General features: G+C 49.0%; 1 protein-coding gene across 6 annotated transcripts in view; it reads left to right on the forward strand.

Annotated features, from left to right (window-relative positions):
• LOC103815382 (tumor protein 63) overlaps positions 1–12,845 on the forward strand; it is a 67,153-nt gene extending 54,308 nt beyond the window's left edge. For 2 of the 6 annotated variants that reach the window (XM_018912945.2, XM_009089140.3), the window contains exons 9-12: positions 6,501–6,658; positions 7,553–7,697; positions 8,482–8,575; positions 9,810–12,845. In XM_018912945.2, the coding sequence (XP_018768490.1) occupies positions 6,501–6,658; positions 7,553–7,697; positions 8,482–8,575; positions 9,810–10,106 (694 nt within the window). In that variant the 3' untranslated portion in view covers positions 10,107–12,845. Of the gene's footprint in view, positions 1–544; positions 6,659–7,552; positions 7,698–8,481; positions 8,576–9,809 lie in introns of those variants that run through there. The other 4 variants (XM_018912947.3, XM_018912948.3, XM_018912946.2 and 1 more) reach the window with 3 other exon arrangements.
• The last annotated feature ends 10,219 nt before the right edge of the window (positions 12,846–23,064 follow it).

Here is a 23,064-nt window from a genome sequence, read left to right on the forward strand (position 1 = left end):
AGGAGCCAGGTAGAAGTGCTTTATGGGCTCTGAGGATACAGTGTCCTCTGCATCACCTGGTGGCCCCAGGGACTCCTCAGCTTTTCAAAGGAGAGTAGTTGAGCTGTAATCACTATGTCTTATAGGCACTGTTCTCCTTCTCTAGCACCGGTTTCTGGTTTTGAAGTGATTGTAGTTAGAAATGGACTCAGTGGAAGCTGCTACTCCTTTTCCTCTTTGTTGAGTGCTTTTATTCCTCCTAGGTTTGTCACTGGAAACATTATCAGGGCCTTATTTGTACCCATGAGACTAGGATAGCATCAGGTTTCTCTATCAGCTGGTTGTTTTCCTTTCCTTGCCAAGCACTTGCTTGTGCCTGGGGCTTTCCAGCTTCCTATATCTCCCTGTTACATACCCTCACTGTAGGTGCTAAGACATCTGCTTTTTCCCTCTTTGAAAGCCCATACTGTGATCATGAAGGTGGAAAGTAACTGTTTCTCGCTTAGTGGCTGGCAAAGGGTCCTGTACATTCATCTTTTTCTTTTCTCTGGTTCCTTCTTTACAGTCTCCTTTCGGCCTGCTTCAGGAGTGAACTCATGGACTCAAGGAGAGACCCTCCCAAACAGACCGATGCCATCCTAAAACATTCCAGCCCCCCAAACCCATCTGTATATCCATAAACCAAGCTGGCAGGGTCAGTTTGCCCAGCTGGCAGGACTAGGAACAGTGGGGCAAATACACAGCCTGATAGCAGCAGAGTGAATAGTGAGAGTAAACTTCTGAAGGGACTCAAACCTTGCAAAAACAGCAGACACTTGTACAGACCTCTTAGCCATAGCCTTGCAAGGCCGGGAACCACGATGTCGTCTGTCTTGGTGTAACTTTTCTCCCCTTGGTGTAACATTTTTGTAACGTGTTAATACTCTTCCTTCTTACTTCTGTATTTGTGAAACTCTGCAGGGTTTCTCTGAGCAGGTCTCAATTTTAAAATGCCTTTTGTCTTGTTTAAGTTAAAAAATGTGTCCATGGATTGGGGAGATGGAAGCAGAGGATATGTGTTTAAATGGTCTGTGATAGTCAATTTGGCCTGTTTCAGTGCTGGTCATGCACTAGTATAAGTAGCTGATGTATTTTGTACTGCTGGACAGGGTGAGGTAATTATTATATGAATTGGCACTGCTAAGAAATCTCTTTTTTTTTCTGCAGCAAAGCCCTCGACTTTGGCATCATGAGCTGTTTCCACTTATTTCCAACCTAAAGGGTCTGATGTAAAAGTACATCAGAATTGTAAGGAAGGCCATGTGACTTTGACTTTGCAGCAGCTCTGCTGACTTTGATCCAGATTTATTGAACTTTGGAGTTCCTCCTGACTCTGTGGGCTCTATCCAAGTGGTGGGCTGAACTGCACAAGTTAAATGTGTGGTAGAGTTGTACTGATATCCATGTGTGCCCAGCATCCCTTTGCAGCCCAGGGTGTAAAGGGTAGAGTGTCCAAAACTCCCTAGTGCCCCAGCTGTGAAAAGGGGTTGGAGCTAGCTCCTCTCCTTACTGATGTTCAGAAGTTTAGATGTTGCCTTAACATTTTCATCAACCCTCGTATCTTTTGCCCCATCTCACCAAGCCTCATAGTTCAAAGGAAAGCTGTGTCATCACATGTTGCACTTGACTCAGCCAAGTGGCCTCAGGCCATGTCCACTGTGCCCATTATTCCTGCGACCAGAGGGTCTTGCTAATTGTGTCTGAAGTGCTTCTGGGTTTAGCAGTTCCTGCACAAAAGACTTTTTCTCAGCAAGGACTTGTAAATTCTCACACTGCTTTTATCAAACTATCTCTGGAAAAAAAGCCTGATACAATTGGAGAAGATTCTTATCTCTGACCATCACATGTGCTTCCAGGCAGCAGAGCAGGGATCCGAGCAGGTGATGACTCGTACCAACCTCTCCTTTGGGAGCCATCTAATGGCTATCTCTAATGTCTTAGCAAGACTTGCTCTTCCATAGCAGTGTGGAAGAGGGCTGATGGAAAAGAGCCCCCAAAACTGGGGTTAAGTCTATAAATAACAACTAATTAAGGACTAGCAGTGCCTATTTCATATAGTTGCAGCTCTACTATTGCTCCTTGTGTAAAGCTAATTAAAATCAAGCGCGTTGTTACCTTGCCTGGAAATTCCAGGAAGTTCTTTGAGATCACAAAGCAGGTCACCATTGTTCTCTGCCTTTTTATTTGGGAAAAGAAAGGCACTGTGATTCCTTTCCCTGTGAGAGGTGGGAACCTGAACTGTAAATGCAGCCCAGACATAGGATTATGTTTGGCACTGTTTTCTGTTCTTCCAGTGAGGGTTTATTCCTGGATTTTTGCATTTTCTGCTTCTGGATGGCAATATGGAAGTACTGTGACAGGGAAATACTGATCTGTATTTAGAGCACAGCTCCTGGACGTGTTCACCAGCAAGTTTGAGGAGGCATCCACAGCCTGCACTGGAAGATTCCAGTTCATCATTTGATGTGGCCTCTAGGAAATGCTTTGTACTGTAATGAGCATTACAACATCCCAGACTTCCACTGAACAAGAATGTAAATTATTTGGATCCTATTGTTTTCTGGAAAGCCTTTCTGATTTGTCCCACTTGGCTGTAAATAGATGATGATTGTGATGTTGATCTTAGTGGTGACTTGATTTGCTTTCCAACTACCAGGTGGTTGTATTAGGAGGTGCTATTCTTTTTTTTCTTTTATCAAATACCTGGAGCTGAAAGCAATTTGAGTTGCTCTGTAGTCTGTCCTCTGCAGATAAAATGAAAACTTTATCCCAGCTGTCTTTTCATTGCTTCTTTGCCATCTCTGTGTCTTCAGGAAAATGAGCCTTTTCCTTTCAAGGAATAACCAAGAGGACTAATTGGGCCTTATCAGGTACTCAAGGTTATATCAGTCTGTGTCAACTACTTGATATATATCCACTCCCTGTATTACAGCCATTCCCTGGAGAGCAGATTGCATCCATGGCCTGCCTTGAGAAATTCCCACACCTGAAATCTAAGGGGAGTCATTACTGCCACTCTGGCCCTGTGCTGTGGTTCCTGTCTGCCCAGTAACTGCTGGAGCTCCTCCTTTCCCTGCTCCCAGTGAGGTACCAAGCCTTCAAACCACTGGAGTGATTGAAAAGATGCACTGTTATTTTCTTTGGAATAGAAACATTTTGGAATGGGGGGAGTAAGGGCATCTCTCTGCTTCTCAGTGTCCTGCTGCTTCATGGGCCTTTGAAACAGATGAATGGAACTGAGAAGCATCTGTGTCGCTTGTGTGCCCTTATTAGACTACATCAGTGACACCCCAGTGTTACACAGCCCTGTGGGAAGCCTTGCTTTAAAAACCATTGTCCATGAGCACTGTGGCCTTGTGTGAACCTGGGATGTGATCCTTGGTGTGGCTGCTGAAAGAGAGGGCAGACACAGAACTGGACAGCTCTGATTCTGCTTGTGTGTCTCTGCACTGACTGGCTCTGGGTCTGCAGGAACAGCAAACTGCAGGCACAGGGGCTTGGGTGAAATAGTAAACTCTGAGCCTGATCTGCCCAATTGCATTTAATGAAGCTTTGATGTCATGTAAGGCTGTTCAGACTCTGGTCTGCTCAGTAGTTGGTGTGTGCCAGCAGTTTGCTGCCTCTGCTGAAGGGCTGGTATCCAGTGAGCTGGGAAAATGTAGAGTTATACGAGGCTGTGAACTGAACTTTGTTAATATATGGGACAAGAAAGTTCCTTCCTGACCTCTTGAGATGATCAGTATATGCCTTGAAGCATGAGAGACTGATTGCCCTCATATGAGCTTGCATAACTACAGATGTTATTTGCTAAATAATTACATAGCCTCTTGAAGAGAGAAAACTCAGTTGCAGAATGTGACTCAGTGCCTTTTGTATCAGACTGTTCCAAGAAGTATAATAGTCTCTTAATTGAAGCCCTTATACCTTGATATTAAAATGCATTTCATTGGCATTGATATCAAAGAAATGTTAATGCTCTGACTTCTAATCTTTCTTGAGACCTAGTAAGTAAAATTTTAATGAAAATCACTGTGCATGACATTCTTATATCTGTTTTTAAAAATGCAGGAAAAAAAGCAATATATTTTAAATGGGTCCTCAAACACCGTGTAGTCCTTGTGCTTAATACCAAAAACATTTTCTTGTGTTTCTAAGGCTCTTGCTATATTGATGTGTGACATGAATTTTCAATAAAATTCTGCGTCTTGGTTTATCTTGCAATTTCTCTTTGGGTAGATGGCCTTGTAAACATCTGCTCATGTGATGGAATAGCTTAGTTGAAACTAGTGTGGGTACAAAGAAAAGTGCTTTTGTTTTCTGTTTTACTCCCTTGAACTTGATGATGTTAATCTTGACTCTATGAGTATGAATGAGATAAGCATGGAGTCCCTAAGCTATATGTTAAAGTATGCCTTTGTTTTCTAAAGTGTTTTCTAAAGTTTTGGGCTGGCTTGTGTTTGATTGCTTTTGGTTTTTCTTTTACCTTCAAGTGTTTTGTAGTCTCCTAATTAGCTCTGCTGAGATCACTGGTGGTGGTGGAGAGGGCAAACATAGGCCTACTGCTGACCTCAAACAGTACAACTCAGGGTCCTTTGGGAAGCCTTTGTTGATTTAATTTGGAATTTTGCTGTGTTCGTTGACCTCCTCACTTGTAGATCATGCAGATTTTGCCTTAAGAGACTCTTCAGGTGTGTGTTAATTTCAGCTGAAGCTTAAGATAAGTGCCTGAACCCATGAAGTAGAAATACTCATTGGTCCTAATTCCAGAAGACTTTTAGGCTAAGGGCGGTGTCAACTTGACTTGAATTTCATGGCTGGCCTCAACTTTCATAATTGGGGAATCGAAATGTCAGATCTGAATCTTTCCCTTCACTCTGAAAAGTCAGGTCTGAACTTCATGGCTCAGTTTCACTTCCCCTTGGGAGCTGCTGCCATTGTTAATATTAATTTGTGAAGCTTCTTGTGCTTTCCACTTCCTTGAGTCTGTGAAGTTTGCTGGATCTTGTCCTGCATCTTCACTGCCAAAGGACAGTTCACACCCTTCTGTACCTCCTGTAATTGTGTAATTAGGTAACATTTCTTCAGGGCCTTAGATACTCTAGCCTGTTAGGATAGATGTTTTCTCCACCCAACACTGCAAGTCTTGAAAGTGCAGGAAGCTGGAGACTATGTAATTGTGTGGAACTTGACCTTGAATGCTGAAGGTTTTAATAAATTGTCTAGGAATAAGCCTTTTCTTTCCTTTTACACTTTGCTTATTTGGAGTAATAATTATTTTATTTGCATAGAAGAAAAGCCAGTTCCCAGAAATTGGTGTAACCAGTTATACCTAGATGGGAACAAGTTTCCTAATGGGAAATGAGATGGGAATGTGCCTTTGGACGCTCACCATGGGGTCAGTGTGATAGGAGTGGTGGGCTCTGTGGCGAGCTGGGTGGCTTCTGCTCTGCAGGGTGACCACAGCTTCAGGAAATGTGCCTGGGGAGCAGGCACATTTCCCAAACCTTTGCCCAGTCCTACAAATGCCCCAGGTGTCAGAGAGAGAAAAACCTGCTCCCTTGTGGCATGGCAGTGCTATGCCAATGGTGCTGTTGGAGCAGCTTTAATGATAATTTTCTGCATGTCCCACATAGGACCCCACTCCAGATGGGATGCCACAGCTGTAACTTGAGCTGGGAGCTGGGCTGCCGTTCAGAAGCAGCCCAGTCTTGGCAGTCTGGGTCACTTACATGGCAGGACTGCAGCTGGGACCCTCAGGCTGGGCAGCAGAGAGTCTGGCAAGCCTCTCTGGCCCATTCCATCAGTCTGCTGGGTGGACTTGAGGGAGGCTAGTGCTGTTGTCAGGTGGTAGAAGGAACTCAATCCTCTTTGCAAGCAGCCTGCAGGGTTTGGATACCAGGTTTGCATTAACACCAGCAAAAGCTGTCTGTTGGCATCCCAGGCAGCTCTGACCATCTCAGTAGTGGTCCCTGAAGTGCATGGAATCTGCCTTCAGCAAGGAGCCTCTGGCTGTTATAACTAGGAATCTTGGGAAAAACAAGGTGATAAGCATAACCCAATCTGAAAACTGTTTCTGCAGTCAGGTTTCTGAGGCATTTAGGATGGTTTGAGATGGTTTCCTCAGTTCTTGTTCCTATGAAAAAGTTTTTTACTACAAGGAGAGTTTAACTTAAAAACACTCTTCAAATCTTGGCTCACGTTTGCTGGCATTCCATATATTCTTTTCAACTGAAAAACTTGCATAGACACTTCTCCTTAAATAAAAGGTTTCAACCAAAAATTAAGCTGTCCTTTTTTTTGGTATTTCACTTTTTTAAAGTGCTGAGAATATCTGGGAAACCTCTTATTTCCTGTTGACTTATTCTCCAAGGATCTTTGTGATGATGATATGGTATCAGTGATTTCCCTGGCCATGTAGCCAGGCGCACACTCTCAACAACCAGCTGCTGTGATCCCTGTCCTAACATCTGCTTGGTTTGCAGGACCTCCATGCAGTCGCAGTCCTCCTATGGCTCCAACTCTCCACCTCTCAGCAAAATGAACAGCATGAACAAGCTGCCCTCGGTCAGCCAGCTCATCAACCCCCAGCAGCGCAACGCCCTGACCCCAACCACCATCCCCGACAGCATGGGAACCAACAGTAAGAAACTCTTATTCCTTCTTCTCCTGTTGCCTGTGTGCTCCCTGCTAGTCTGGACAAGGATACTTGGCATCTGCACATGGCTAGTGTTAAGCTGGAGAGCCTGGAGTCATTTGCTGTAAACCTGCAGAGCCAAATAAATATTGCTCGCTGGTGTGCCACAGGGCAAGGCTTCAGCTTCCTGCTCAGAGCCTCACAGGGTGATCAGAGCTGCTTCTTGCTGCAGATTTAGCTGGCTGCAGTGTCCTCTGACTTTTGAGACTTGTTTCTTCTTCCTTTCCCAGCAGAGGAGATGCAAATGTTGGCAGCATTTTTTCCCTCGGTTCAGTTAAGACAGTTCTTAATTTTAAAGGAAACATCTCGCAGTTCTGTTTCTCCTGGCTGCTGCTGTGTGCTCAGCAGCCCTGTAAATCCAGGATGACGGACATGGTTCTAGGGCTGAGTTTTGTTGGGGCTTTTTTGGTTGGTGTTTTGTTTTTTAATTTATTTCAAAACAGCTGGACTCTTGCCCACACCTGTTGCTGAGCCCCTTCTGGTGCTCTTGCTGTCTCTGAAAACAAAGCTGTTTGGCTGCTGTATTAGGTTACTCTGCTGGCTCTGTCCTGCTCCTCTCCTGTGGCAGGCCAAGCCAGGGTTTCTATTCAGCCTGTCTGGGAGGGAAGGTGATGGGACAGTGGCACTTTCTCCTGTGAGGGGAGAGCTTCAGAAGGACTGTCTGTCATCTGGCCCTTGGCCCTGCCTGAAACTTCTTTTGAGCTTGCCCTGTGCAGGGTTTTACAGGGAATTTCAGGCTGCTTCAGCTGTGGGTTCTGTCCTTGGGTGCTGTGCTGGGGGCAAAGCCAGGGTCTGGGCATGCCTGGGTAACAATGTGCTCCTCCTTCTTGTCTCCTCCAGTTCCCATGATGGGCACCCACATGGCCATGACCGGTGACATGAATGGCCTCAGCCCCACGCAGGCGCTGCCACCTCCCCTCTCCATGCCTTCAACGTCCCACTGCACCCCCCCTCCTCCATACCCCTCAGACTGCAGCATCGTCAGGTGAGCGGGAGCAGGCTGCCCGGCACACTGCCCACACCAAGGGAGCAGAGCCCTTGGGTCTGGAGCCTGAATGATCCTGAAGCACTGGATCCCTCTGGGCTCTTGGCACCCTCTGGGCACCGAGCCTCAAATCCCCACCTCTGAGCAGCTGAGAGAAACAGGGATGTTAGGACTGCGAGAAAGCTGAGGGATGCAGCATCTGTTGGACTGGTGGAGTTTGAGGGTGCCAGGCTGTCTTGCAAACATCTCTTGTTTTTCTTTTTTCCCCCTCTGGCCCCTTGACAAGCCGTGGCTGGGGTCAGAAGCCCCTCTGCCCTTTGTGAGGTCAAACCAGTTGAAAGATGCTGCCCGTAAATGAGGAATCCTTTATGTTAGGGAAGAATGTGCTGATTGGCAGTGCATGATGTGTCTGAGCCCTAGACCCCGTGCCTTGCTGAAGCCCTCTATGCATACACAGGCTGCTGTGGTGGGCTCAGCCACCTTTGGGTCTGTGTGAGCCCTCCTGCCTCAGGACCCAGGCTGTGCAGCACCAGCTCTTGACTTAGGCAAGATGCTGCCATGAGGGCTGTCTGCTGGGTGCTGAGCTGAAGGACTCCCTCATTTGTTTGATGTGGCAGCGATGTGGCTTGCTAGCCGGGGATGTCTTGGAGGAGGTCAAGCCAAGGGTGAAAGCTTTGTTTCCTGTTGCTGCAGATTGGCTGAGTGTTTGGTTTTTCTGTGGTTTGGGCTGTTGCAGCCAGGGTGATCCTATTTTCTCTCTCCTTCCTTCCTTCCTCCTCTGCAGCTTCTTAGCGAGGTTGGGCTGCTCATCCTGTGTGGATTATTTCACGACCCAGGGGCTGACCACCATCTATCAGATTGAGCATTACTCCATGGATGTAAGTAACTCCTCACTGTTTCCTTTGTTTGCGCTCTTGGCCCTGCTTTAGAACAGGTCAGAAATCCAGACTGAGTATACTTTTATTTTTACATGATTAGTTTAAGTTAAGGCTGTTGCACATAGAGATGTTGTGAGGTGAAGAGAGACTGGACTTGGGGCCAGCACTGTAACTGCCTTGCCTGGCACAGAGAAAGAGTGTCTCCCCTTCCCCAGCTCTGTCTGTCTGAGCCCCTGAAGTGGCCCCAGCCCACGCGCCTGTTAATTCTGCAAGGCTTGGTTTCAGTTTACACCTCACTCGCCTGCAGACAAGTAGGTTCTCGAGAAGTGGTCTGCAATTTTCCCTCCCTGCTTCTGTTTTCTGGCCTTACCTTAATCATCTTCCCTTGCCACTGGCATCTCATCCCTGTTTGTTGTTTTCACTTTTTTACTCTTGCATGGCTTTTGCTGCAGGGTTGCTGCTTCCTCTCCAAGGCCATTGCTCTCTTCTGAGCTGGCTGTCCCATTTTTTAACCCAAGACTGTGGTGGTGCTTTTGCTCCCTAGCATGGGCTGCCTTCCTTGCTGCTGCTTAATTAGAAAAGCTGACCCAAATTAACTGAAGTTGGTGGCTAGTTTTTTCAGAAGCTAATACTGTGTATCCCAGAATTTAGGTAATGCAACCCTCATGTTTTGCACCAGAAATTATGGGGCCTCAAAGTACAGGTTTTCTAAGGCTATGTGTCTGTTACTAAATTTGGTTATGTTAAGGTAATTAAGACAGTTCCTATAGAGTCACACCCAGAGCTCTGGATACTGGAGCTCAGGCTTGGATTCTAAAACCCTTTGGCAGGCGTTGTAATTAACATGGACATTTTTAAGGCCATTGACCTTCAGCAGCCCAGCATCCCCCACCACTGACAGCCAGCAGATCTACCTGAGGTTGTCTTGGAGGCCTTGCAGTCCAGTTAAGCTTCTAGCTGTAGGTCACCGTGTCTTATGCATGAACAAGTGTTTTGTGCAACTTAAAAATAGACTTTGTGCCTTCAAAACAGGCCATTGCTGCCTCGTTGCCACACGTGCCTGTTCCAGAGTGAACCACCACTTCCAGGAGCAGTGGTTTGTCTTCTGCTGCGCATTGTGCCCACCTGGGTTTTAGCAGCTGTGGTAGCTCTTGGTGGCCCAGAGGCTGTGTTTGCTCCTGGAGCCCAGCTTGCCCTGGGACTCCACTGCTAAGCCCTGCACTTTGCCTTGCAGGATCTGGTGAGCCTCAAGATCCCGGAGCAGTTCCGCCATGCCATCTGGAAGGGCATCCTGGACCACCGGCAGCTCCATGACTTCTCCTCCCCTCCCCACCTGCTGCGCACCCCCAGCGGCGCCTCCACGGTGAGCGTGGGCTCGAGCGAGACGCGCGGGGAGCGTGTCATCGACGCCGTGCGCTTCACGCTGCGCCAGACCATCTCCTTCCCGCCCCGCGACGAGTGGAACGACTTCAACTTCGACATGGACGCCCGGCGCAACAAACAGCAACGCATCAAAGAGGAGGGGGAGTGAGACCCGCGGGCCCCCCTCCACCCCGCCCCGGCCACGAACTGCTCAGCCCTGCATTTGTTTTCCTTCTGCTTGGTACTGCACCCTCGGACGGAGGGCAGAGGGAACCTTCTTGCTCACTCCTGCTAGGTCATGCCCTGGGTGCTGTCTAGGTCGTGCTCCTGGACTCCAACCTCCACCCCAGCTCTTGCAAGGGGAAGAGCTGAACAAAGGGGGAAGGTGGGTGTTATTTCCTTGACTACCATTGACCTTCTTGAGAAGGCCAACGTGTTTTGTGTTTTCCTTTGGGGAGAGGGCTTCTTTTCTTGACTTTTGAATCCTCACACAAACCTTGTGGGTGGCCTGATCTGAAATATGTTTCTCTCACCCAGTTATCCCACTTTGTAAAGCAGGAAGGTTGAAATAAAATTCTAAAAATCCCAAAAAAACACCCCAAAACCCTGGAAAAAAAAAAAAACCCAAGCGCACTGCAGCAATGAAACCAAATGCAAAAAACCCAAAGCAACCCAACTCTGAACTGACAGGTCATCTGAAAAATAAATGGGAATCAGTCTGCTGAACACTGCACTTAAACAGCCTCTTCCCGTGGAGCTGAGTGCTCTGTTCATGTGTAATATTCTCCAGCGGAGACAGCACATGCACTTTGCTGGGCAGGCCAGCACTGACAGCACCTGCATCCTACTTTTGCCTTGTCCCTCAACTTCTCTGGAAAAACCAAGCTGGCTGTGTCTCCTCATTTTTGGGTATGCATTCACATGTATGTCCTGGTTTGCCTCTTTCAGGCTTGGAAGTGTAAATAAAACTGCTGGTCACTCTTGAATTGTCCCCACCTGACCTTTAACCATATACTGTAATCCTGTACATATAACCATATGCCGTGATACTAGTGACATTTAAGCTATAGAATTAGGCTTTGCCACATATGCAGCCTGCCTAGTTTAGCATAAGGATTTGCCCACCTAGCCTCCAGTTAAATGGAGGAGTGAGAGCTGCACACCAGTTTGTAGGACTTCAGCTACCCTAAACTAAGACTACCTTTTGTTTGGACCATGCTAGATTACTTGGGAGGAAGTAAGTACTTGTCTTTAGATATATCTGTAAATGGGATGGATTGTGTTTGTTGCTATAGGTTAAGTGACAAGCAGCTAGAAGAATAGCCATAAGATGTCTTAAAACAAACATAATTTCTGGGAAATATGATTGTTGTGATTGCAATAAGCCATGTTTACTTGAGAAATTGATTTTTCTCTGTTTTTTTCTTTACTGGTTCTACCACAGTTGTGTTCTGAGGCATTTCCTCTGACTGCCAGTGGTCCTGTGAATGAGTAACTGAATAATGTCTTTTCACATTTTTATTAGCCAAAGTACTGATACTCAAAGGTACACAACCTAAGCTGAGGAGCAAAGCTCTGCACAGCTGCTTTCAAGTTGGCTTGTTCTTTTTCACAGTAAGCCTGACTTTTTTTTGCTGGGGAAAGATGAAAAAAGCAGCTTAAATGACTTGTTATCCTACCTTACTACTGCTGAATATTCCTGTTTCAATGCAGTGGCTGTTTGTGGGCCCTGCTCTGTGCCACATATTTCATTTGAGTTCAATATGGTTAGTGTCCTCCATCTGTCTGTTGTCCCAGATCTGTGTTGCATTCAAAGACTGCCTTTTGGTGGCTCTGCAAGCCCGTTTCAGTTAGCTATAAATGGTAATGCCAGATGGTTACACTGTCAAGTTTGTATATAAATATTTTTTGTATGTGTAATTTTTTGTTTTCCTACAGTGCCTCCTGATCAGTTTTATTTCTTCTTGGGCGACTGGGTCTGATGGAACCACAATTAAATGTTGTTTGTTTTTCTGTTTTTTAATTATTATTTTTATGCGGAAGGGGTACAGTTACAAATCATGTAACAAACAGCCAGTCACTGCGTGAATATATTTGTATTTTTCATACTGAGATTACTGTGTTACTTTGCAGTTGAGGGGGGAGCAAGCACCTACTGAAAGCCTGTTGTGGTATCATTTTATTTTGTAACACTTCAAAGAGCAGTGTCCTAGATTTCAAAGTATTTAACATGCTCAGTGTGAGAACTTACTATAGCTCCTTATTTTTTTCTATATGGTACAAAACATGAGAGTTGTTCTGCTCTTGACTGATGCAATGATTAATTTAGCAGGGCAGCGTTAGTGTGGGGGAAGAGTTAGAGCAGATACTTTACAAATCCCTGGAGGTGAATTAGGCTGTGCTCTTCTCACCTCCAAGGTTTTGCATCTCCGTTGTGTAGTCCTTCTGAGCTGCTTCAGTATTGTACATACATTGATGCAAAAGACACTGTCATTTTAGGATCTAGGGAGCTTCTGACTATAAAGGTTAATGCAATTAATGCTGTGCCCAGAATTGGTACAAGAACATCAGTATCTGCTTTTCACCTCAGCAGCAAGATGGAGCTTTTCTGCTGTATCACTAATGATTAAAATATATGCTGTGAAAACCGTTCTACTGTATGCCACCATGGAGGCAACTCCTGTATAACTGGAATCTTTAAGTGAGTTTGAACTGCTGTAGCTTTTGCCATCCCCTGTAGAGCTGTGATTTTGTTTTGTTTTGATGCACCAAAGTGTTATGGCTTAATGGAGCTGAGAATCTGACAATGCTTGTAGCAATGACCATGTCACCTGCACCAAGGCGCCTCTGTGTTTTTGAACACCTTGTTGTTGAAGTGAATGAAAATAAAAGCCAGAACTGAAAATGACACTGAATTCCCAAGCAACTTCTTTTCCTTCCTGTTTGCCTTCTTGGAAATGTCCTCTGAGCAGCTGGGACTTAGTGTCGCCTTTGCCTGTGGATGCAGTTTTCTGTCTCCTCAGAATCTGTGTCTTGAACCAAGACTGTGTGTGGTCCAAAGTGCCATCACAGATTCATCTGCTGCCTTTCTGACAGATGCTGCAGGTCAGCTCCGTAAGGCTCTTGCTGAACTGTGAGGTCTTCAGCCTTTGCCATGGCTCTTTTTTGGCCTTTCATCATATTTATGTATTTTTTTTCTCAGCAGGGCACCAGTTAGTGCTCCACATTCCATGTCCTGCTGGAGGGAGGGAGTGTGTGCTTGGAACAGGCAGGGTCAGTGCTGACCTTTGATGGGAAATAGCCTTACACCAAAGGCTTTGTGCATCACCCTATGCATCCTAGCAAAGCCCTTCTTCTCCTTTGCATCTCAGTTTTTCTTCCAAGGATTTGTAGAAACAGGTCAGAGCTGGTGGGGTGGTTGTCCTGAAGGGGATGGGAGTGGAGTTCCCTCCATCAGCTGGGGGCTTCATTCTGTCCATGGACCACATTAACGTCTCAGCTTTATCAGTGGTTTCTGACAGGGACCCCACGGCTGTCTTACAGTTTTTATGGGTTACGGTTGGGGGATGATGCTTAGGAATGGGGAGAATGAAAAGAAAACCCCTCAAAGGTCTTAAAAGAAGAGGATGCCCTGACCTCCCTTGGGAGCTGATTTAATTGGGGTAGGGAATGCCTGCCTGATTTCTTTGCTTCTGATTGCTGTTGTGTTTCCTGAATTATTAGAGAAGTAGTTGACTCCAGATATCAATATCCAGAGGTAACAGCACCCATGTTGTACTCTGGCAGAATGAAAGAATGTGGTATTAAAAATTAGTATGTTGGTCTCAAAAGAGAGAAGTGCTACTAGAACAGCTGTGAGAATTTGCTGTTTCAGCTGATGGATTCTGCCTCTAGATGAGTGAATTGGATCGTGTAAAACAAGATTTGTTTCCACTGAACAGGTTCAAATATGGTTGTCACTTCTGACTGCTGTGATCCACTGCTGAAGTGGGGAACTTCTACATTGCTTAGGTTATAGCAAGGCTTTCAGTGCTGAGGAATCCCAAGCTGCTGCTCTCCCTTTTGCCCTCCACCCATACCTGCTGGAATTTTGTCTTTGGATATTGGGATGCTTCACAGGCAAGCACAAAGTTTTCAGGGCAGGGATCTACAGCTTCCAGCTGTGTTTTGCAAGCTTGGGTGGACCTCTGAAGACGTGCATGCCCTACTCTGCTGTTAGTCCTAAGTGTGCTGAAGATAGCAGTCCCTTGGAATGAAGCTTACCCGGACACAACAAAACTTGGCAAGTGTCTGAGTGGAGCCTGTGGAGGGTGTCTTGCTCATCATGTTCTTCCTGTCCTGTGTGCCTTAGCAAACCCCCTTCCTGATGGCACAGCAGCTGCCTGTGCCGTGGGGAAAGGTCCTTGCAGGACCTGGCCTCCCACTCTGCCTCTTCCCAAGTTGTTTCTGCATGGGAAAGCCATGTGGGCAGCCCAGCCCTGCACCGAGTCAGAGCTTGGGCTGTTTGCCCTTCTGATTTACTGAGCTATGGAATGTGTACCTCGTGTCATTTGCTGGGTGGGGGTTGGTGGGGAGCCGTGGCAGGCCCTGCAGGGCTGCCCTGCCTGGCCCCTGTGGGCTGTGCCTGTGCTGAGCCTGTGCCACAGAGGTTTGGCAAACAGCTCTCTCTGCCTGCCAGGCTCCAGCTGGTGGTTTCTGGGTCCTGAGTTGTTTTGCCTCTCTGTGACCCATGGCAGAATTGTCTACCTGAGCACATAGCAGAAGGTGGAGGCTGGAATTTTGGAGCCTTATTATTGATATTTGGATACACTGGCCATGAAGGTCAAATAAACAGGAAGGAAGCTAATCTTTATGCTCTGTTGGCGAGGACTGGCTGTGGCTTTCTCCCAGCTTGCTTCCCTAAGATGAAGGAGCCAAAATTTTTTTCAGAGGTATGTGATAGTTTTGCCCTGCTGCTGGGTGAGCGTTGCTATGGACTTCCTTGGCTCAAACTGGTCAAAGTTGTTTTTTGGGAGAGGGTTTGGAGGATTAACTGGTTTTGTTAAAATGTTTTGACTTCTTTGCAAACGCTCCTAGTGTCACGTGTTTTATTCTTAGGAACATCAGCTCTCCCTCCATGAAATAAGCCAGGTGCCTGGGGCCACCTGGTGAGTGAAGCAAAGACTTTGTGGGATTAGGGGGCAGGAGATGCAGGATTTGGGCAGGACAAGGCATCTGCAGCTACAGGTCCAGGGCATGATTGAGCACTGAGAGGTATCACTGAGGGTGGTACACAGTGGCTGTGTACCTGTAGCATTGAAGCCAAGGCTTGAAGGGTCCTTGCTACACCCGAGGACATTGATTGTGCCCAGTGTGCTTCTGCCATGGTGACTGCAGTCACAGCAGTGCCGTGCCCCACCCTGCTCCCACAGTAATATCCGTAAGAGGCTCACGGACCACTGGATTTCAATTTGAGTGCTGTAAGATTGTTTGAGGAGGGTCTCCATGGACCTTTCAGCTGATTGTCTCACCAGTGTTGCAGTGCCCTGCCCTTTGCCTTTGTGGTAATGTGGGCACAACAGCCAGTGGCTTTTTGGCTGTGCCACTTCCCCGGCTGATGGGGATACGTGCTGCAACAGGAGATGTGTGCCTGCTGGCATGCTCAGCAATTACTCACCAGCAGCTGGGCTGATACCAACCATTACAGCATGCAAGGGAGATGCTTGCATTGTCTCTCCCAACAGCCTAGGGTAGGAGATTAGGCTCTCTGCATCAGCAGTGGCAAGAAAGTCCCAGGAGAGCCATTCAGGGCATATTAGATTCCCACTCTGAATCATGCCCTGGGAGATGCAGTCTCATTATTGCCTGCATCAAGGCCAAGGGAAGACTAAGCTTGTTAGTTAATATTTAGCAGGGTGGCTCTGTCCATACAATCAGCTTTGCTGAGTTCCAAAACCTCGAGAAACACCGTCATGGCACAGCCATGTGCAGCAAAGAAACTAGTGTAGGGCTAAGGGGAACAATGAAACAAATCAGCAGGCCTGGGGAAGAGATGGTGCTTTTCCTCTTCTATTCAGCTGCCAGCAGTCTCAAAATGAGCGTCTTGAAGCAGGCTAAAACAAAAAAAAAAAAAACAAAAAAAAAAAAAAAAAAAAAAAAAACAAACAAAAAAAAAAAAAAAAAAAAAAAAAAGAGAGAGAGAAATCAAGAGAGAAGAGAAGATCCAAACTTGTATTAAAAAAAAAAGAAAAAAAAATTGAATTGAGACAAAGTGAGAGCCGGCTGCACAGAAGCCAGGACTCTCCCGTGTCCATTGTCTCCCGCCGCGTTAGTTCCCTGTCGAGGGGATTTGCGGGGCAAAAAAAATCACAAAAATCAGGAAAAAGAGGGCAGAGCCCAGAGCGCTGCCGGGCAGGCACTGCCCCCTGGCGGCCCCGCGCGGCCCCGCAGCCTCAGCCCGGGGGGCGGGCTCCGCTCCAGCCCCGCGGGAGCCGCGCGTCGCCCCCGGCCACCTCCGGCACTCACAGCGTGGGCACGAGTTTATAAACCCTCCTCTTCTCACCCCCTGCACCCCACGTGCAAGGGCAGCAACAGCAACTCTTGTTTGTTTATTCTACATGGGCGGAATAAGCAGGTGACTTGTTGGTGTTGCAAAGCAAATCTTCCTGCGGCCCCCTCTTGGGAAAGCTGCTGCTCTCCTGCCCTTTGCCGTGCACACAGGGGATCCCCCAGTCTTGTGCCCATCCCAACCCACCCCAGCACAAATGGGAAATTCAGAAGATGGAGACCAAAACCCATCACCTGCCAAAGCAGGAGAGATGACTCCTCTCACCCCAGGCAGCCCTTAGGTGCAAGAAGCCTGAAGCTGTGCCCTTAGCTGGTGAGCCTCTGCCCAGAGATGCCTTCAGAGCCAGAGCCCACCGACCTCACGAGGTACATGGGAGGCAGCAGCCTTGCACGGGTGCCCTGGGCCCGCAGCACCGTGCGTGCCGTGCCCGGGGCAGCAGGGGGGCTCCCCCTTCCCTTCGCGCACACACACACAGCCTCGGCTTCAGGAGCGCTCCTGCCAGAGCGATACACATCGCTTCTTCCAGCTGAGAAAACACCAGCGGGCAATTGCCGAGAGCACACGCCGCAGCCAGGAACTCCCACAGCAGCACCTGGCTGCAGCTCCCACGGCACAGCCGGGCTGGGTGGGGAGCCCGGCACCCCGCCAGGCCCGGCCCGGCCCGGCCCGGCTCCCCGCACCCCAGGCGCACCTGTGCGGCTCCGCGCTGCTGCTGCCGGCGGCTCGCCCGGGGGCTGCTGGCCCGGGGGCTGCGAGCTGGCTGCGCCGCCGTTGGATGGTGCGTCTTTCAAAGGTCGCCGTGGCACATGTATGTGGGTCTTGCTCTGGGGAGGCCAAATTTGAGAAGAGCCCCCAGCGCTGGGCAGGCACCTGCTGCAGCTCGGGACTGTGCTGTGGAGATTGTGTGCTGCTCCCAGGGAGAAGCTGGGTAGCTGGAGAGGATGGCACCCACCTTGGCTGGCAGGTGGAGAACGGTGCTGTGCTGGCAGTCATGGGCAGTGCTTCTGTGAGCCACATCTCTGCTCGGCAGCAAGGCACTCCCACCCACTGCTCACCCCTGCCGTGGTCTCCAGGTCCCAGTTTTCCTGGCTGGGGTTGCCACAATGTTCAGAGAGCCTGGAAAGATGTACCAATTTGCACTCAAGGTGTGGGAAGGCCACTCAGCTCTCAGGTGTGGACAGGCATTTTTTAGGCACTTCTGTTCAGATGTTCAGCATTTGGCCCAGCTATCTCCAGGCTTTACCTGCACTTCCCTTTTCCCCACCAGCAGCACTAACATGAAGCTGAGCAGAAGAAGGTTTCAAGGGGAAGATGTTATGGTGGCCCCTTGGAAGGGATTTTCAGCTCTGTTCTAGAGCAATGGACTCTAGCAAGGTGTTTCCCAGTTTTTTAGGAGATTCTCTGATGTCCTCCAGTTTTTCCAGAGCTTCCTAAGTGAAACCCCAGGAAATCTGCTGACTTCTTCCTGTTTTCTTCCTGAGGTTGTTTTCATTTGTTGGCTGGTTCTTTTTTGTTTTTGTTTTGTTTTCCCAAATCTCTTTGTGAACCTCTGATTAATTCAGCTTCTGGTTCCTTGGCAGTCGCCTCTGGAGACAACACTGAAGATTTCCACACGTGTGATCCATCTTCCTCTTGGCTGCATAGCCCTCAGTGCTGGAATTGGGTAAGAAATGTTACAACAGACCCTAGTACACCGGAGCAGGGGTGTTAGGAAATACAATATTGCACAGTGCTGCATGAAAAACTCTTCGATTAATTAAAGGCGTGGGTGGCTACACAATTGCATCAAATTATCCACGCGCCGTGGCAGAATGTGAGACGGAGGCATTGATTTCTTATCCCAAGGACACGGTCAAGCAGCCCTTGCCAAGCCTGCAGAGAGCTGCTGGCCTGAAGGTGAACAAGAGTATTTCCATGGAGATGTTTTCCACAGAAGCAGGAGGTAAGGGATCCCCTCCACCATGCTGTGCCTAGAAAGTGCGGCACTGCCAGTGTGTAAGGAGCCTGGCCCCTGAGCAGAGCCCAGTGCCCTCCCTGAGGGCAGTATTTGCCCTCTCAAGGCTGATGCTGAGCAAATCACTGATGGAGACCAGTCTTCCCTCTCTGGGGAGCCTCAAACCCACAACATCCTTTGAAAATCCTGATCAGGGCTTCCCTTAGCTGGAGGAGCAGCCTGTGGTGGTTTCTGCCTGCTGCTGAGGGTGATTTGCTCTCCTTAGAGAAAAGTTTTATTCCAGCTTTAAGTGACTGGGTAGCAATACAGTTGCCTCTATTTTGGTTTATATTCTAGTTTTCCTGCTGCTTAATTAGTGATTGAACAGGAGGAAGTCAGTTATTTAGGAGCTATCAGTGGGCAGGATTGTGCTGTGCATCGAAGGTTTAGGGCTCACAGTAAAAAGACATGCACCAGAACCACACACAAACTTCATTATGCACAACTCTAACAGCAGAGACTCAGCTTGCCCCAAAGAAGAGATGTCTGAACGTGTTCCACCTGGCCCAGAACCTTATCATTTCACCCAGGGGTAAAATATGAGCGAGGAACCATTAAGCCAAGTACGTTAGCCAGGCCATGGGCAGCAGCTGTCTCAGATGGTTTCAGCCTTGCCTCGGAGGTGAGGAAATTGGACATGGCTGAAAGCCCTGCCAGGGGTGCCAGCAGCCACATGAAGATGGGCAGGTGAGGAGGTGAAGGCACCCTGGATCCTACACAGGCAGTGACCAGCTGCTGTCTGAAGAGGCCCCAGGAAGCAGAGAGCTGAATGAAATTGGAGTTTGTTTGTTTGTTTGTTTGTTTGTTTGTTTGTTTGTTTGTTTGTTTGTTTGCTGTCGTTTTTGCAGTAGTGCCCCCATGGCCAGGAAGCAGAACAGAGATGCTAAGGTGTTTCACAGGAGATGAAGCCCATCCAGAGAATCTAGCTGGAAAGAAACTGTATCTCTTGAGTCTCACATCTCCATGTGAAGTGAGGTGGTGCTGGGCCCAAGGAGCACACAGATTAATCCTTACATGCCTGGGTAGGCCAGGGCATCTGGAATGGCTTTGACAGTTGAAACAGGCAAATCAAACCAGTGAGGCTGCAGAAAAGGATGCCCAAGACAGACATCTGTACTAACACAGGCAAATTTTCTGAGCCTGATTTTCTTCCCATTCATGCTGCTGTAGCTGGCTGTGAGCATCTCCATGGCAAGTGAGAGAAGAGCAATACTGGCTGGGGGGGCCAGGCATGACAGGGAGAGAAAAGGTCAAGGTGATGCTCCCAGAGCTGGCCTGTGTTCCCAGGCTGCACTCTGCCCTTTTCCCCCTTCTAGGGTAGAACAGGATGGTCCCTCTGCATTTATCCCTGTTCATACCAAGTGTGCCTGCAAGGTAGAACTGCCTTCAGACTTCCATGGCCTGGTACACAGTGACTATTGGCTTGTGGAGCTACTGAAGGAGGAGAAAACAAAAAGTCCTGTTGGGTTTTCTCCAGAAGCTGCAGGTATTTAGAAGGAATTAGCAGCAGCCATGTCATTTCTTGGGAAGGGTGGAAGTGCTGGAAGTGAGATGAAGTTTGAAGGCAGCAGAGGAGAACCCAAGGCAGTGCCTGGGCTGTGCAGCATTGGATCTCCCCAGTCCTATGCAGCGCTTACAGTGGGAGCAAAATGGGATTGCAGCTCTTCCCCATAGTCTGGAGCATGGGCTACCCAGCAGGAGCTTCTGACCTGGAAATTTCCTCTTGCTGCTGGGCCCATCACAAGAGCAGGAGAGGTGTTTGTTATCTTTTGCCTGGTGGCGCCAGCAGTTGAGCAAGAGGAGTGGGAGGCTGGCTGCTGGTTCTGTATCCGTGCCATCAGAGCTCCCACCTCATCCCGCTGGGTGGGGGACTCACGGGCTCGGTACCATTCCCGGTGTGGTGCATCTCCCCTTTTGTTTCAGTGTAATTAGTGTGAAAAGGGAGAAAGGATGCGGCATCTCCCACCTCTAGGGGAACTAAAGACTCATTAGCAGGGTGCAGGTCGTGGCTCCAGGGGCAGCACCGCGGCAAACAGGGAGGGACGTGCACGGTGCCAGCTGAGCAGGGCAGGGTGTGTGCTCATCAGCCAGGATTTCTCACTCCCTGCAGCGCCTGGCTTTGGCGCAGGAACGTTTACTTTCCCCGCAGCCTCTCAGGAGGCTCCAGAAGGGTGGGCAAGCCCGAGATGCCTTGTGGAAAGCCTTGTGGCAGCATCTTGTGGGCTTGTGTCTGGCAGGGTGGACCTGGCAGGTTGCTGGGCACAGAAGAGCACAGCACATCATTTGCTCGTGGCTGAACTTTTGGAAGATGCACATGAAGATCTGTGTCTTCATAGCCATGAGCGAGATGGAAAAACCCTCCTGGGTTGCTCTGCTTGCAGAGATGCTGTGAAGGCTCTGTGAGTCACTTGGGGAAGCCCAGGGTGCAGCCAGGCTCCAGAGAAAGTCCAGATGCACTTCATCCCATCCCTGAGAGTCACTGTCTGGGACACAGTGTGGTGTGGGAGTGGGTGTTCTGTGTTTGCTCACAGCACCTCAGGGTGTCAACCACACATGGCCCAGGGCTTTCCCTGGGCACTTGAGTGACAAACCCCTTCCCTGCAGCTGTGCAAAATGAGAGCACTGATCACCCCACTGCTGCTGAGGAGTTCACAGCCTGCCCCATCCTCTCCCAGGGCCATGGACTGACTTCATTTTTCCTTTGATCGGCTGGCCAGAGGAAGGAAGGAGGGGCTCACAGGACAGCCTTTTCCAGTATGCTTGGTGGGGAGAAAAATGCTGTGGGAGGTGGCTGAGAGCTCTCCCCACCTAGACAGGGAGGCCATCCACCCACACCCAGTTCTTCTGCTTGGAGGAGCCAGGCTGTGCTGTAGGCAGGTAACTGTCACAGAGTGGATAGACGTGAAACTACTCAGCTTCTTCTGCCTCACCCAGGGCCAGAAGGGTTTTTTGAAAACAAAAATAAAGGGGAAAATACTGTCTCCACCCTTCCACCCATTTTGGTTGGCAAATCAAATAAAACAATCTCAAAGTTGGCACCACAGGAGCAGTGAATGCCAGCTCCCAGCCTCTCACATGAGGTGTTGAAATGAAAGGAGATGAACAAACAACCCCCAAATGCCTGGGGGCTGCAAACTGGTTTTAAGATGCTGGTGGGTTGTTTTTTCCTGTGTGGTGGTGGGAGCAGCTCCCCACAATCGCCACATGACTGGGAAACTGCCCCCTGTAGCAACTTGGTCACCCCTGGGCTGTGGGCACACGTTGATTTGGCTCAATGAAAAGGGCTGAGTGAGAAATTCGTGTCACCACAGATGGCTTCTGTGGACGTCCTGGCTTGGGACAATGCAGCCAGTGCCATGGTGAAGGGGGCATCAGGCTCAGCCATCACCTCAGATCTGCCCAGTGGTGGCAGGGAGCCCTGCAAGGGTAAGCTGGGTGCCAAGGTGCCCCACAGGAGCTGGAACTTCTGCCCTGGATGGATACACTTGGCCCACGTGTGTTTGGTTACTGTAACTAATATGAGACAGGTGGGGGGGTTTCAGTGGTTTTGAAGACAAAATTCGCCTGTTTAGGGCTATGTACACTCAGAGGTGGCTCTGGGTTTGCCATGAACAGACCTTGTCATGGTCACTATGAGGATATTTTCAAAATTGGTCAGGGATCCACATTCTCCTCTCTGGGGGTGGGAATGATAAGACAGCTTCTTCTCCACCTTTGCCACAGTCCAGTTACAGCACTGTGAGCAGCTGGGAGATGCTCTGCAGGGCAGTCACACTTCTTCACAGCTTTGCCACAATGCAGTCAAACCAAACACTCATTTCTTGCACTGGGGCTGCCAAGGCATAGCGGTGGCCAGGTGGTGGCTTCATATCTCTGCAGGAAGGTGGGACAAGTGTTTAACCTGATGCCGCCAGCTGACATTGGGTGCAGAGGCACTGCAAGGAGGGGATGTGACACTGGGATATCCTGCCCTGGGATACCAGCACCACTCCTGGCACTGTCAGGATCAGGCTGGACAGTCCCATGCAGAATTTTACTCCTGAGTTTAGGACGGTTGCAAAAAGGCCCTGTGTGATGGAAGGGTGCTTTTCCCTGGTGTTTTTCCCCCATGGCTCAGCTGCTGGGCTGGCATGCAAGGCCAGGCAGGAGGTACTTATCAGCTCACCCCATCAGGGCAGCAGGCAAGGGTGCCCTGCCATCTCTGCTGCTAATCTCATTACAAATAAAGGAGGAGTAGAAGCTAAATTGAGCCCATATAAATTCCCCCTGCCCTGCCCTGCTCAGCTTCAGGAAATAGCTACTAGAATTGCCATTCTCATTATCCAAACCATCCCTGGAAACAATCATTAGCTGACTTGTCCCTTTGCCAAGTGTGCCTGCTCACCAGGCTGCTCTGTTTGCCCACAGGGCCCCCAGAGTGCCTGCTCCCAGTGTGGCTCCCACCAGGGCACACACTGCAGGCTCCTCCACTTGACTGTGCCACCACAGCCCCGCACGGTGCCCGGCCAGACCTCAGCTGGACCCTGTCCCCTGAAATTCAGGGGTGCTTTCAACCAGAAACAAAGTGAGGGTGGCCAGGCAGCTCTC

This window comes from Serinus canaria, chromosome 9, assembly GCF_022539315.1.
Source record: "Serinus canaria isolate serCan28SL12 chromosome 9, serCan2020, whole genome shotgun sequence".
Lineage (NCBI taxonomy): Eukaryota > Metazoa > Chordata > Aves > Passeriformes > Fringillidae > Serinus > Serinus canaria.